Consider the following 16,163-nt stretch of genomic DNA (forward strand, 5'->3'; position numbering starts at 1 on the left):
CTCCTTTGGGTCTAAGAATGCAGAGCCCTAGGATTGTTCAAGATCTGTCGAGTCTCAAGGTCCCAAGTTGGGTGTCAAAACTTGCTGGGATTCTTGGGCTGCCCTTGCCCATGGCCATGGCCAGAATGAGGATGCAAGCTTTCTGTGCAGCTGGTGATGCCACATATACTTGTCTAAACCTCCCTGTGGGCAGCACATATTTAGGATCTTCTTATCCACATTATGACCTCTCCCTGGAGTAGAGACAGTGCCCTAAAAGAGAACGAGAGCCTGAAAACCCCAGCGATATCAGACCCTTCAGATATTTTCCTGCTAGTGGCCCTGGTATCTCAAAAGACTGGATAACCACGGACAGAGCCCAAGGAATCAAGAAATTTCTCTGGCAACCCCCCCTTCATCAGCTTCCCTCATTCTGAGCTGGTACTCTCTCTGATACACTTGTCCCAGGCACCCAAGATGGTCTGGAAAGTATAGCATGTTTGTGGCCTTGCCAAGCCTTTAGTAGTACAGGATAGACCCCATTGCTAACTCCACCTGATAGTAGCAAAAGCTCTCAGAGAAGAGAAAGTTGGTTCAAATTGGTAAAATGTGTACCTGGGATGGGGAAAGCAACTGTGGGGCACAGGTAGGCAGTCCTTCCAACCCCCAAAGCACAACCCCTCTGTCTGTGCCAGCTAAAACCTGACCCTCCCCAGAGTTCAGAGTCTGGACTGGTGACTACCGGCGGTAACCGATGGTGCAACAGGGTTTCAGTTATGTTGGTGATTTCTAGTGATAGGCTAGTAGATTGACAGTGAAATGCCAACGTGATATGACATTTGCTTCTGTCCAGGCTTGGAAAGCGTATATGCGCCATATGTATGTAGTTCAAGACTGTCATGGTTAAGGACAGTTGCAACCTCCGCCCCGTGGGTGGAGGGGCCCACCTAATCCCTGCAATCCCTGCAATTATTATGGAGAAACCAGCCAGGGAGCCCTGTCAAGGCTATCCAGTTGAGAAGGATGGGTCTAAAACCATCCTGTCCCCACCACATCAACCCCACCAGGAAATGCTTTTTCTGTCCTAAGCAAGATTTTGGATGTTTGGAGGTGGGGGTGGGGATCTGGGGGACACACACTAGCTATTTTCTTTTCTTTTTTTTTTTTTTTTTAGATTTCAGAGATATGTATCATCAATGTAACAGACTTGATGAATAAATTTGATTGTACAAAACATTGCTTAAGCCAAAGGAGGAAGCCCTTTGTGTCAGCATTCAATTGTGTTAAAAATCAGGCTTAACATAGGAGTTAGATCACCTTTCTTATGAGTCCAAATCAGACACAAGACCCATGGTCACATGGCTGTGTCTCTTTACAGGACAGAGCTGAGCACCTGTCAAGGTCTAGCAGGGTTGATGATGGCTGAGGAGACTGAAGGGACTGAGGGACTTGATGGGAGTGGTCACAGGTTTTCTGCAAGCTTGAGTATCAGGAAGCCAACTAGTTGGCATTTCAGGGACCCTTGCTGTAGGAGCTACTGCTCATAGATGGCTGTGACCCAAAAGGAATCATGGGGGACATAGGAGCATGGGTTTCCTAAAGGTGACTGCAGTGCAACAGGGTTAACCTCAGGCACAGCCAGGTCAAACTGGGCTGGGCGGGGGGCACCTTCCTGGGAGGCAAGGGATGTCCATCTGCCCAACTCCCTCTCAATCGCTATATAGCCTCCAACTGTGAAGTCTGTCATAAGGTGGGAGGTTCTGTCATCCGGTGCACATACTTTGTTACCCTTGTGTGAACATGGAGATTCCATAAGGTAGACACTGGCTTGGTGTGGCTGAGCTCTATCCAGCTCTTGGCCATGGCTCTGTCTATATGTGCCAGCTGTGGGCAGGAAAGATTCATCTCCAGAAGGAACAGTAGTTCCCAGCCTTTCCAAGGCTGCAATCCTTTAATACAGTTCCTCATGTTATGGTGACCCCAACCATAAAATTATTGTTGTTGTTACTTCATAACTGTAATTGTTCTACTGTTATGAATTCTAATGTAATCATCTGTGTTTTCCAATGGTTTGGGGAGTTGTGACACACAGATTGAGAACCATTGATAGTAACTCCTACAGGAAGGGTCTTCAAAACCCCAGGCAAAAACTAGTTGGTTTCTTGATATTCAAGCTTACAAGAAATCAGTGACTACCCTGAACTCATGGATGCCTTGCTGGGGGTGGCGTCTGCCCCTGACTCCTTCCACTCCTCTGGGGGACCTTGTCTCCAGATCTTCACTTTGCCTTTGTGGTCCCTTATAGGCTCTCATCTCCCTGATCCTCTTTCCTTCCCACAGTCTTTCACCTGTCCCACAAGGTCACCAGCATTGTTCCTGAGAGTGCTCTGCTCATCGTTCTGGGCCTGGTGCTGGGTGGCATCGTCTGGGCAGCTGACCACATTGCCTCCTTCACGCTCACACCCACGCTCTTCTTCTTCTACCTACTGCCCCCTATTGTGTTGGATGCTGGATACTTCATGCCCAATCGCCTCTTCTTTGGTAACCTGGGCACCATTCTGCTATATGCTGTCATTGGCACCATATGGAATGCAGCCACCACAGGATTGTCCCTCTATGGTGTCTTCCTCAGCGGCATAATGGGTAAGTTTATATATTGTCCTCTGGGTGAGTTCAAGTCACTCTGTTGAGGCAAGGTAAAGGTGCAGCTCACAGACATAGAAGGGTTGGAGCTAAGGATGACGGGCTGTGTCTCTGGGAACTACTTAAGTAAATAGCCTGGGATTTGTAAGAAGCTTCAGTCTATAATTAGCTTCCTCGGGACATTTGCAAGATAAGGCTTTTGAGTCATGTTTACAACAGATTTGTGATTGCAAAGACCAGCAGGATGGGTAAGTGTGCATAGACAGCTGTTCTTACTCCTGATATAGTTGCCAGAATGGCGTGAGCCAGCTGTTCAAGCCCCATGGGAGAAGGAGATGAAAGTGGACTGCTCCTAGACTCATGAGTGAATTAGAGTTGAACATGCCAAAGTCTTAAGTGGTTTTGTGCTGTTTCTGTTCAAGTCTGCTAGTGATTACTTCACTTAGCCTTGGTTACCTCTCAGGAACATCCCATACTCTGTGCTGAATCTTTCTAGCTGGGAGACAGCAGGTGATGTCTGAGCAGACGTGAGTAGGTATTCACAGGAGGACTCAGAGTCAGGACTTTCCCTTTGGCACATCTACTAAAGACCAAGGAGAAGCAGGGAGCGGCAAACCCAGGGACTATCAATTGCTTGGGATCTTATCATTTTAGGGAGCTCCTTGGGTCCCTGCTGTCTAGCATCATTAGAGACCCCAATGGTAAGGACCTGCATGGCTAATAAAACTCTAGGCATCCTGCTCTGGGGTGGATACTACTGGTCACATTGGTGATGTCATAAGGCAATGGGACACATCTAAGATGTCTGGCTCCCTCTGGCCCTGGAGAGATGTCTTGGGATACAGAGCAGGGACTTCTGGAATCTAATACCTGTAACCCTTCAAGGGTCACACTGGCCCTCACTCGACAGCCTTGTCACCCATAAGATCCCAGCATGTGATGTTCCTGGAGCTGTTTTTAGGGTGCATAGGGAAACCTCTAACAAACTGACTTATGGTGTAAGCACGGGCCTTTAAATAGCTGAACTTTGGCAAATGTGCTTAGATCAGAAATGGTCACCAAAATCTAGAGCATTTTAATCTCCAGGAACATCCAGGCCCATCTTCCTACCATGCCATGAAGAATTGTTATGCCACAGTGTCTTTTAATAACCAGTATATCACTGCTTGCAGACTCTCCCATTATAGATACAGGATGTTGGCCTGTGTTCCACCATTGGGACCTAGATGGTCAAGACTGACCAGAAAGATCATACTTATCCCATGAGCTCCTTTCCTCTGTGACTCTGGCTGATGGTACACTCAGACTTGCCTAGGCAGTGGGCAGTCTCAAAGCTGGAGTTCGCTCACCCTTACTGGGAGAGTCAGCCTAGGCCAGTAACCTTCAGGTCATCAGTTCCAGGCCCAAGACAAGTGTGGTTGCACTGTCCAGGCAGGGGGCAGCCCTGGTTCAATGGACTGTACATCTGCTGGGATCCAGCTTCTTTTTGGAATGTACTCATTCTGTCAAGATTCTAGAACAAGAGGCTGGTTCTGCTAAGGCATTTCAAGGCCGGAATGGAAGCTAGTTTGCTCTGTAAAGCTGGGCAGGACATATATAGTATGGCAGTCAAGTGTGTGGTCCTTTTCTAAATGGAAACTCCAGAAGGCTCTGGTCCTAATTGGAGGCAGCATGATTTTTAATCACAGACATATGGGGCTCAAGTCACTACAGAGATCAATCTGTCACTTCTACTCTTTCCTGGGGCACACTGGATACCTGGGGTACTTACTTCCCAAGGTTCATTCCTTCTTCCCAAAGGACGGCAAGTCCTGCCCCAGCTCAAAAGAGAGTGAAGTACTTCATGGGGAACTATGTAGCTTTACACACTCTGGGTTGTCTGACTATGAGCTCCAGTCTCTGAGATTCTTTTTGTCACTGGGTAGCCCTGGGAAGAGTTGTGTCTAGCCTTTATTCCTGATGCCTGTGTTCTCCTAGGAACTTGGTAGATGTGGGATTTGGACAGAAGACGCCAAGTGGCTAGCCCTTGTCCCATGGTCCACATCTCTTGCAGGTGACCTGAAGATTGGACTGCTGGATTTCCTGCTCTTTGGTAGCCTCATTGCTGCTGTGGACCCTGTGGCTGTGCTGGCTGTATTTGAGGAAGTCCATGTCAATGAAGTTCTTTTCATAATTGTTTTTGGAGAGTCGCTGTTGAATGATGCAGTGACTGTGGTGAGTGATGGTGAGGGTCCCTGGGGTAGCTACAGAACATTTCACTTGCTTGGGGGTTCTAGGATACCTTGACAAGTGGGCATTTCCAATATGTCTCAGATAGATAAGCTAGAAAGAGGATCACTATCTATACATGGTCTCCCTTTACAGCCATGTTTGCAACCTAGGATATACAACACCCTGCAAGGTGTTTCCTTCATCTGTCCCTTTTTACTGGCACAGTGACCTTGGAGTATGAGTTGGGAAGGGGAAGCAGACAGGCTCTGACCTTTTTCTGGCTCCCTAACTCAGCTTCATCCAATTTCTCTCTTTTATAATCTTTGAACCACCCATTTCATGCCTTTGGAGGTATTGTTGCCCTGTTGAAATCCCCATCCATATCCACATCCCCTTAGAGGTATATAACTTTGGACCCACACTTGCTACTACATACTATTTCCTAAGAAACAGGTGAATAAACAAACAACAAACTCATACAGGAATTGCATTGATCAGCTGGGCCTATCATAACAAAGTGTCACAGAAGCCTGGGGCTTACACAGTGAGAATTTATTGTCTCAGTGGAAAAGGCTAAGAACCAAGAATGGCAGCTGGCTCTGGAAGCCCCCTTCCTTGACCTACCGATGCTGTCTCCTCTGTGTCCTCACATGGTCATCGTCTGTGTGTCTGTGTCCTGCACTCTTTCTATACACTAAGATCTACTTTATTGACCCCAAGATCTACTCTATCAACCTTAGCTACCTCTTTGAAGACTTCGTATCAAACAGCTGGATTCTGAGGTCTTGTGGTCAGGACTCAACATGTAAGTGGAGGAAAAATGTTCAGCTCCTTTAGCAAGTCAAGATTCCCCTGATGGCATCCGGGGTTTCTCAGACCCATGCAGTGGAGTTAGCATAAGGTCTCTACAAAGATGAGGTTGCGTTCACCCTGGCAACAAGAAGCAGGTTCATGAAACATGAGCATTGCTGCTACTTCAGTTCAGCCCTATGGAAATTTCAAAACCTGTCCCCAGATGGCAGGTCTGTGGGAGGGGATGAGGGATTAACTGGTAAGAATGGGCCCGAGCACTTAACTGACACCCGAGGAAGTGTGTTTGGTTTCTTCTGCCATTTGAAAGTGCCTGTGGTCCTTAAGAAATTCCCCATGTCTTATGCTCCCTTAGGTGCAGAAGAACTGCAGAGTGCATTATATCAGATTACTGTGTGTGCAGGAGGTCCCAAGGGTCCATTTGAGACCTAGTCTGAAACTCAGAAAATAACTTTCAGCCTTCCTGAGCCACGGTGGCCCCGAGGCCTCCTGTGGACCAAGTGTTACCTCCTGCCCTCATGGTTCATGCCTTTCCTACCTTCATCCTCACAAGGAAGTTCAGCATCACAGACTCGGTGCCCATCATGGTTGTCCCTAAACCATGTGTTCCTTGAACATGTCTACAAGAGCATAGAACAAGAGTCAGTGATTGGGCCTGTTTCCTTAGCTCTGGGACACCCGCTTGTCTGCATACCCCACTGCTGGTTCTTCTGATCCTTTCCTGTTGACCACTGTGCTGGCTTTACAAGGGTTTTTAGAGGTTTCAGGTGTCAACTCTGGGGCCCAAATCCAGAAAAGAGGGGGCACTGGACAGGGAGGGGTCAGTGTGGATGCAGGGCTGACCAGATATATTCCTGTCTTCTGTGCCCTTAGGTCTTGTACAATGTTTTTGAGTCTTTTGTGACACTGGGTGGTGACAAGGTGACTGGCGTGGATTGTGTGAAAGGCATAGGTATGTATTGGTAGGGTTCCTGCCTAGCCTGTCTCAGATCTAGCAGTAAAAGAGTATAGAGGCTTGTCTCCTGTCTAGAATAGAATCCCTGGGGCTTCTACTATCCTGGGGTCTCCAGGCTATATTCTGGTTACTTATCAGGCTGGGTTTCTTTCCCAGAACACCACTTAAACACTACTAGATGAAGGTTCTGGGGGATTCTGTGTGTGCTTCTGAGAAGGGGTATGGACAGTCAACCCAAACCTCCCTAAGCAAGGACTGATGGACACTGTATAAGGACACAGGGTTCAGACCTTGCTCCTGACCCAAGCTTGCAGAGACGCCAAGGCAATGTTTCCTACCATGGGGTCCTGTCTCCTGTATACCATGCTTCTGTCCTCTGCCTCCTGCACTAAATTTGGAGATCAGACACTTTCTAATTGAGAGCAAAGTTGCCTCATTTCCTAAACTTTCAGCATTCCTGTGAGCAGTTACCAGGAACCTCCATGAGGAATGACCAGCCAGCCTGGTCGGTTTCACTTACATCACCAGCCACAAAGGACCATTCATTCCTTTCTCTCACAGTGTCCTTCTTCGTGGTGAGCCTAGGGGGGACTCTGGTGGGTGTTATCTTCGCCTTCCTGTTGTCCCTGGTGACTCGCTTCACCAAGCATGTGCGTATCATCGAGCCTGGCTTCGTCTTTGTCATTTCCTACCTGTCTTATCTGACCTCCGAGATGCTGTCCTTGTCAGCCATCCTGGCGTAAGTCTCCCTCAAGGAATAATCTTCTGCTGTGGGCTGGGCTGGGTAGGTGGCTTCCTAGCTGATGATGTGCCAGAGATCCCCTACACTCAAACCCTGAAAGAAGGTGCTCCTGTGTGCAAAGACCAGTCTGGCCTTAAACTCACAGAGATCTGCCTGCCTCTGCCTCCTGATCGCTAGGATTAAAGGCATATGCCACCACTATCTGCCTCTAATTTTTTAAAAATAAGAAGTCGATAAGTCCTCAAAATTGTCCTTGACTAGACAGGTGCCTACTGAGAGGACTGGCAGGTGTGTGCTGTGGCCTGAGCTGTCCAGAAACCCTATCAGAGCCTCTGTTGGCATGCAACCTCACACTCAGGCAAGAGCCTCCTGGCACCAAAGTTGGCCCCAAGCTTCTCCAAAGCCTAGTATGACAGCTGTTTCTTCAATGAAATAAAACTCCACATCTAGTCTTAGAGCATGGGAGCAGATGGGACCAGGGCATTGGTCCTCAGAAAGAGCAGGGTTCACACAACACAAGGCTACCCATTGTAAATTACGTCTTCTGGGATGCAGAGGCCAGTAATGCCACCAGAGGAAGTAGGGATGGCAGGAGCTGGGCCTGGAAACATCTGGTCTGAGGCATCAGCTGCCTGAATAGAGGCAGAGAAACCTCACTCTGCCCCTTCTTCAGCATCACCTTTTGTGGCATCTGCTGTCAGAAGTACGTGAAGGCCAATATCTCAGAGCAGTCGGCCACCACTGTACGCTACACCATGAAGATGCTGGCCAGTGGAGCAGAGACCATTATCTTCATGTTCCTGGGCATCTCAGCTGTGGACCCCCTCATTTGGACGTGGAACACGGCTTTTGTGTTGCTGACGCTGGTCTTCATTTCTGTATACCGAGCCATTGGTGAGGGTTAGGGGCACGCTAGGCTCCCATATTCTAGATCATAGATTCGAGGACCCCAGGGCAGCTCAGTAACAAGTCCAACCACTGATCTTATAAAGGCCAAGATTTTTCAAGGTGCAGCATGGGGACCAATGAGGCACCAAGGGACAGGACCAAGGAATGGGAGCTAGAAGCTGGGGTGAAAGCAGCACTATGGCCTCATCCTACAGAGGGCCTGGCCAATAGTGCCCTTGGAGATAGACCCACTGCCCAGCCTATCATAGTCAGCCAAGGGACAGAGGGTCAAAAGGCTTTAGGGAACCCTGAGGTATGGCTGTGGGAAAAGCAGCCATGGAGCTGAGTGACCTCTCGCTACAGGTGTTGTTCTGCAGACCTGGATCCTGAATCGTTACCGCATGGTGCAGCTAGAGACCATTGACCAGGTGGTCATGTCCTATGGTGGCCTGCGAGGGGCGGTGGCCTATGCGCTGGTGGTGCTTCTGGATGAGAAAAAAGTCAAGGAGAAAAATCTGTTTGTTAGCACTACTCTCATTGTGGTCTTCTTCACAGTCATCTTTCAGGTGTGGCTCGGCTTGCCCAGGGCATTGCCTCGGGGTGTCCAAACCTCCATCCTACCTAAGAACAGCTGGCCCTACCTCAGCCCTCCAGGTTGACGCTGTCTAGATTCCAGACTTTAATTGGTTTCTGTAATTTTAGTAATTAGGAGCATTTTGTAGGTTTTCCTGTAGCCCCCCAGGGGACATAACATAATTTGCCCTAAAAGTGTTAGTTCCTGGCCAGGACTTAAGAGAACAGACCTAGTTACTTCCTGACTGCTGATTGGTCAGGCACTGACAAGCACCTACTACTAGACCTTTGCATCTGGCTGGTCCAAGTGATACCTGGAGGTTCTGATGTCCATATGGACATCCAGAGCATGGGGGCTTTGGGGAATCTTTTTTATAAGGCAGTGCCAATGGATTCATGGGTCCCTGAACTGTCTACAGAGGGAGCAGAGATCTAATGTCTGTCTGGTTTGGGCTTAGCAGGCCCTGCTGGGTATGGGGATCCTGCCTGGCACCAGAATTAGTGAGGTTGTCTTTCAGGGCCTGACCATTAAGCCCCTGGTGCAGTGGCTGAAGGTGAAGAGGAGTGAGCAGCGTGAGCCGAAGCTCAACGAGAAGCTACATGGCCGGGTAAGAAGAGGGTGGAAGTGTGCAGCCTGGGGGAGGCATAGTCTGGGGATAGGCTGAGGGTGAGGATGGATAGCCAATTAAGTTTCTTTCCTCTGAAAGGCTTTCGACCACATCCTCTCTGCCATTGAGGACATCTCAGGACAAATTGGACACAATTATCTCAGAGATAAGTAAGTAGCTTAAGCTGCAACATTCCTTCTTCTACCAGTCACCCTTCAAACATAGAACTGTGGGTCCCACACGTGCAGACAGGGCCACTAAAAGCACTGGAAGCCACATCAGTTGTGCTACCACAATGCAAGAACCACAAAACTCAATTTCTGGAGGACCTCTCCATTCAAAAGAGCCAGAGCCAAGCTGCCTGGGTCCTAGGCTGACCCTGAAGTATATTTGCTGGGGAGAGTGAACAGAGGACAGGCATGGACGCTTGTCAGGTCCCTTCCCAGTCAAGTGCTTAAGTGTGCGCTAGACTCCAGGGGGCAAACAGCTGAAGAACAGAGTTCCTACTAGCTGAGAGGACAGAGCAGCCACCAGTCCAGGGGCCTGAATCTTATGTCCGTTGATCTTCCCAGGCATAGAGACACCTTTTTACTGACCAATGAAAGGTAAACTTAAATAATGTAGGAATTAAAAAATCAGGAAAATAAACCACTTCCCTATTCATTAACAGCAGAAAGGTGTGTTCGTCTATATTTAAAATTACCGTGTTTATGAAACAGAAATCACTCATTCATATTTTACTGTAACATAAAGTGATGCTTGAAACTATATGACTAATGCATTTAATTCACATTTGTTCAGACCTGTTTTGAGATAATTACTTAGAGTGCATGTGAGGCTGCAGAGCTACGTTGAACAATGTACCCTAGACATGGATGTCTCAGGAATTGGAACTAGGGTTGCTGGTGTGTTAATCTTGGTCCTGTCCTCATGGCACTTGAAAATGGTATATAGTTCCACTGCTGGCCACTGTCAAATGGGAGAAAGCAAAGGGTGAAATCTGAGGTGGCCTAAAGACCTTTCACTTTAAAACTCACTTTCAGGTTGTCACAATAAATAAAACCCAGAAGAAAAGAGACTGGTCCTATGTTGGTCTTAGCTCTGGCAGACATTTTCCTGTTCTGGCCTTGTGGGCAGGCAGCCCCAGACTCCCAGTTCTGATGTGATCTTTTGTCCCCCCAGGTGGTCCAATTTTGATAGGAAGTTCCTCAGCAAAGTCCTCATGAGAAGATCGGCTCAAAAATCTCGAGATCGGATTCTGAATGTTTTCCATGAGCTGAATTTGAAGGATGCTATTAGCTATGTGGCTGAGGTATTCAAATATCCTGTTTGTCCCCTTGCTAAAGTTGAGGGCTAAAGTAAGACAATACATGTGGTCTAGGGCATGGGCAGAGGGCAGTGGTGAGTGACCCTTGTGCTCTATGCTTGGATGGCTCTCTGCAAAAACTCATGTGAGACTTGGAGTTGTACTTGGGAATAGGGCATGCCAAAGTTCCCTGTCGCGCAGAAATCAGAGGAATAGGCACAGTGGCCATCTAGATACTGTGGTTTTGGTAGAGCTGACATCGTGACTAGGCTCTAGAGGAGTCTGGATGCCTGTATTTTCCCTGAAGAAAATGAAAAAGTTGGGAAATAGAGAGTAATGGGCCCAGGGCATCAGTCTACTCACACATATATGTTGTACTCCATTGTACTCAGCAACAAGTTGGTAGATACTTCCTACTGGCTGACAACCTTGAACAGCCTTACATGAGCATACACAAATGTATACACATGGCTTTGATATGCACACCCAAATCTATAGGAATGCTCACATATACATATATGAACATACACACACCCAGGTACATGTATGCACATACATACATACATGTATACTTATGAACACATGTGTATGCATAGAAAACAACACAGACACACATGTACACAATCATGTTAACATGTGACTATCTTGTGGATAGTGCATTTATGATTCACCCACCCCTTTCTGGGCCCCTTGGCATCCTTTATAGATAGACATAGATCCAACCAGGCACCACATGACCCCATGGCCTTTACGACCCAAGTAATATTGTGGTGCTCAATCTGAGATGCCTCCTGTCTTAGGCAGAATTTATAAAGAATTCCAACCTTTTACGACCCTGGGTGACCTTGTTACAATGACATGGATGGAGGATAAGAATGAAAGGGTGGGCTGAGGTCTCTGGTAGCATGCACTTGTCACTTTCTCTTAGTCTCTGAGAGGCTCTTTAGCTCTGACTTCACACTAGTTAGGACCCTGAGGCTCACCAGGGTCCTGCACCAGCCAGAATGTCTTGAGATTTGTACCATCATTACCATCATTGTTGGGAGAGATGGCTCCAAGTCCTACATGTGTGGTTTGTCTATATCAGTCCTTCTCCACTCCGAGATTCTTGCCCCCCACCCTTGACCATTTTTCCAGGAACCTCAGCACTGTTTCAGTTCTAAGTCTCTGTCCTAAGGGTCACCTGACTTCTTTCCTGACATCCCTTTGGGGTGGGGAGTGTCTGGCACCATCGATGATATAGGAGAGATGACCATCCACACCTAAGGAGGACGAATAGCAGAAAAGAATACAAAGAACAGTGGATTTGGAAGAAAAAGACCTAAAATTCCTAGCCCATACCAGTGATAAGTTAAATGCCTTGGAGTAGGCAGTCCAAGTCCAGTCCTAAACATTTCCTGTCACCATACTATCCACACAATCCCACCCTATTTTAAGGGCTCCCAAGGGAGCACCTCACAAGCTGTAAAATACAGTGATGTGTTGACATGGTTAAGGGAGGATCATACCTTATAGGCCATCACCCTTCTATCCCTGGCACAGCTCCCCTAGGTACTCTATCTGGGGCCATAGTTGACTGTTGACTGTGACTCTCAGAAGCTTCTCACTTGGCTGATTTAGAAAAGCTAGGAAACAGCTTTTCTGTCCTCTGGTAATTCTCCTTCCTGTCTAGCTCTGTTCTGTGTGGCTTTGGCTTGAATCCAAACTAAGGCCTGTGGGCTGGTGTCTCTGGTGGGGACAAAAACCACCTCTCTCCAACATTCAAGTTGGGGTGGTATACCCTACACTTGTCAGTGTCCTTTAAGAGATTCTGTTTCTACCTAGTGTTTTGTCTGCTCAACTCTTAGCCCTGCTCAAGTGACACTTTAATGACCTCTACATGGACCTAATCCCAGTTCCTAATCTGTGTCTTGACCCTTGCTGAGCTGTGAGGTGTCACTTGACATTGGACAGGTTCCATCTCTGGGCTCCATCTCTGCCTTTTGACGTCTTTTGACTTCTATGTGGCAGGTGCTGCCCAAGGGTCACCCCTGAGTACTAATGAGTCTATGTCCTCCTTGTAGGGAGAGCGTCGTGGGTCCCTGGCCTTCATCCGCTCCCCAAGTACGGACAATATGGTCAATGTGGACTTCAGCACACCCCGTCCATCTACTGTGGAGGCATCTGTCTCCTATCTCTTGTATGTGACCAGTTCATAAACTTCTCTGGGAAAGGGTACTCCTTAAGAGCTTCTCTCTCCTGACTGTTAAGCCTACTAGCTCTTTCTGCAGGTCCTAAGGCAACTGAATCAGGAGAATGTGGGTGGACCAGTGTAGGAGAAGGGAACAGAAAGATGCCTGCATCCCCATCTGTGGAAGCACAACTTTACTCAGCAGTCAACAGGACTGTGCTTGTGGTACACTGCTATTAGAGAGGAGGAGGGCAGGAAGGGATAGCAGCAGATGCCTGACCTGGTCCAGCATTTCATACCCTCTGCCTCTGTGCAGCTGATGGCCACTTATGATGGTGGCTTGCTAGCTTTTCAGTGCTTAGAAGAGAATGTGGGCCTCAGGATTCAAGGTTGGGATGTGAGCTGGTGGTAGTGGGGTTCAACCTTATACAGAAGTCTAGCAGGTGCCCTGGGAGATCATCTGAGCAGGGTGGGAAGGGACTATCAGGTATCTAGGCAGAGCAGAAGACCTCTGTGTGACTATCCCCCTGGGCTCATGTTGGTCCATGCAGGAGGGAGAATGTCAGTACTGTGTGTCTGGACATGCAGTCCTTGGAGCAGAGGCGAAGGAGCATCCGTGACACTGAGGACATGGTCACCCACCACACACTGCAGCAGTACCTGTACAAGCCTCGGCAGGAGGTGGGTACCAGGGGATGAGCCACCCAGAGCATGCCCTCCCATCCCACAGCGTAAGCCTTTGTCATCCCTTCATGTGCTGTGGCTGGTGGAACCTAGCCCCACTCCTAGAGCAATCACTGTCTGCCTCCTTCTCAGACAAGGGCTGAACCGGAGGCTTTGTGACCCAATGGGCCACACAGGCCCCACTGACTGCCAGTTGCTCCTACAGTACAAGCATCTCTATAGTCGGCATGAGCTCACACCCAGCGAGGATGAAAAGCAGGACAAGGAGATCTTCCACAGGACCATGAGGAAGCGTCTGGAGTCCTTTAAGTCAGCCAAGCTAGGCATCAACCAGAACAAGAAGGCAGCCAAGCTGTACAAGAGAGAGCGTGCACAGAAGCGGGTGAGGGAAGGTGGGGGCAGTGGTTGTTGGGTGGGCTTCTAAATACTGGGAAGGGTCAAAGAACCCTCTGTGGTCCTGCTGGCCAAGCAAGCTACCAGGTGAACAGCCTTTCACCAGAGCAGAGACCCTCGAGGTCTAGGACAGAAAACAAAGCCTCAGCAAGTTAGAGGTCTGGGTGTCGATACGTCTGTAAGAGCCCATACTTGTCCACAGAGGAACAGCAGCATTCCTAATGGGAAGCTTCCCATGGAGAACCTGGCACACAACTTTGTCATCAAGGAGAAAGGTAAGGGCTGTTTCTCTGCATGTGCTTGACTCAGAAGGGGCTCCTGCCTCTCTCCAGCAGTGGCTGTACTCAGGGACTCTGACTCCCTTGGGGGTGGGGGCGGTGCCACCAGGCCAGGCACTCCAAGTGCTCTTCTCTGACCCTCCTGTTGCTGTGCCACCAAGAAGAAGCACTCCCCCATAGAAGAAGCACTCCCCCATGGGACAGAGAGACAGCTCATAGTGGTACTAGTAGGTTGCTGTTCTCCCTGAGGACCCAGGTTCAGTTCCTAGCACCTACGTAAGGCAGCTCAAGCCACCTGTAACTCCAACTCCAGGGAATCGAATGCCCTCTTCTGGCCTCTGTGGGCACTCAGCACACCTGCGTGCATGCAATCACGCATGCACATGGGTGTGCTCGCGCGCGTGCGCACACGTACACGCATGCACACACACACACACACACACACACAATCTTCTTTAGAAGGTAAGTGGCCTTTCTCCATCCTTTTCATTGTAGGCCTTGAGGTCCCAGACCCTCCTATCCAATAGACTGTCCCAAAGACCAAGTATGGTTGGGGGTCACAAAAGGAAGCACCAGAGGAGTGCCTCAGGCCTTTGCACAGCTGACCCCAGCCACTTGGACACTGGGCTGGTCAGGTTCTGTGAAAAACCGCTTGTGTATGGTGTGTGTGTTGGGGGAAAGGGGATCCACCAGCCATAAAGAACTTGAGTAATCCTTACCCAAAATATTTTTTTCCCTCTGCTATCCAGATTTGGAACTTTCAGAGCCTGAAGAGGCCACCAGCTACGAAGAGACCAGTGGGGGCATTGAGTTTCTGGCCAGTGTCACCAAGGATGTAACCTCTGAATCTGGGGCAGGTGAGTTAGGAGAAACCAGTGGGAAAGATGTCCCTGCCCCAAGTGAGCCACTGAAGGAGGGACCAAGGGCCTGGGGAGGCTTGGTATAGGTCTTGAAGGTGTCACCTCCTCCACTTAGATATCTCCCAAGAGCAGATGGCAAGTATATCTGGAAGAATAGGCCAGGTCTGGGAGAGCAGAAATGTTGCCTAACTTGTCTTGGTTGTACAGGGTCTCAAATGCAGAGGAAAGGTATGGGATGAGGGTTAAGTGTCTAAGCCTGACCATCCAGGTTCCCCTGAAGGTGGTAGCCACAAGAACAGTTGACATAATCACCCAGCACAGAGCCTACCTACCCAGCCTCCTACTTCCCCTGGGGATATTTCTTAGAAGTTGACCAGCTGCCCTTTCTCTTAGGAATTGATAATCCCGTGTTCTCCCCTGATGAGGACCTGGACCCCAGCATCCTATCCAGGGTGCCACCCTGGCTGTCCCCTGGGGAGACTGTGGTGCCCTCCCAGAGGGCCCGTTTCCAGATCCCCAACTCTCCCAGCAACTTCCGCCGTCTGACACCATTCCGCCTCAGCAACAAATCAGTGGATTCCTTCCTGCTGGCTGATGGCCCTGAGGAACAGCTCCAACCTGCTTCCCCTGAGTCCACACACATGTAACTAACTAACTGGCTTCTTCCTCTAACACCTGTATTCTTCCTAGCTACTGCCTTCAGGCCTCTCTCCTGGACCTGCACTTTTTCAGACTTTCCAGCAGCTTTCTTCACTCTGTAGACCCTGTCTTGGACATCTGTCCAGATGTATATTTCTTAGCAGATTGATGGAGGACTCCCATTCGAGTCTGCTTCTCTAGCTAATGTGTAGTAGACAGATACATTTGAGGCCTAGCATGGTGGTGTATGCCTATAACTCCAGCATTTACAAGAGATAGGTAGGAGGGCTAAGGGTTTGAGGCCAGCCTGGGGGACATAGCAACCATAGTATTCTGTGGTCATGTCTTATGCTCATTTCAGATGAAAATGAAAGTGGTTTTTTGTGGGGGAGGGAAGTGTCTGGTGGACACTTGTAAAGGGCCT

At 48.9% G+C, this 16,163-nt stretch overlaps 1 protein-coding gene across 1 annotated transcript in view; it reads left to right on the plus strand.

Annotated features, from left to right (window-relative positions):
• Slc9a3 (solute carrier family 9 member A3) overlaps positions 1 to 15,747 on the plus strand; it is a 41,424-nt gene extending 25,677 nt beyond the window's left edge. Inside the window, exons 2-16 of the mRNA XM_051182737.1 lie at positions 2,320 to 2,622; positions 4,676 to 4,836; positions 6,517 to 6,595; positions 7,160 to 7,337; positions 8,014 to 8,234; positions 8,592 to 8,794; positions 9,320 to 9,409; positions 9,509 to 9,579; positions 10,592 to 10,721; positions 12,779 to 12,894; positions 13,437 to 13,566; positions 13,775 to 13,951; positions 14,165 to 14,237; positions 14,990 to 15,097; positions 15,494 to 15,747. Coding sequence (XP_051038694.1) covers positions 2,320 to 2,622; positions 4,676 to 4,836; positions 6,517 to 6,595; positions 7,160 to 7,337; positions 8,014 to 8,234; positions 8,592 to 8,794; positions 9,320 to 9,409; positions 9,509 to 9,579; positions 10,592 to 10,721; positions 12,779 to 12,894; positions 13,437 to 13,566; positions 13,775 to 13,951; positions 14,165 to 14,237; positions 14,990 to 15,097; positions 15,494 to 15,747 — 2,294 coding nt within the window. The remainder of the gene's footprint in view (positions 1 to 2,319; positions 2,623 to 4,675; positions 4,837 to 6,516; positions 6,596 to 7,159; positions 7,338 to 8,013; positions 8,235 to 8,591; positions 8,795 to 9,319; positions 9,410 to 9,508; positions 9,580 to 10,591; positions 10,722 to 12,778; positions 12,895 to 13,436; positions 13,567 to 13,774; positions 13,952 to 14,164; positions 14,238 to 14,989; positions 15,098 to 15,493) is intronic.
• Positions 15,748 to 16,163: the final 416 nt, after the last annotated feature.

Source organism: Phodopus roborovskii, unplaced genomic scaffold (assembly GCF_943737965.1).
Source record: "Phodopus roborovskii unplaced genomic scaffold, PHOROB, whole genome shotgun sequence".
NCBI classification, from domain to species: domain Eukaryota; kingdom Metazoa; phylum Chordata; class Mammalia; order Rodentia; family Cricetidae; genus Phodopus; species Phodopus roborovskii.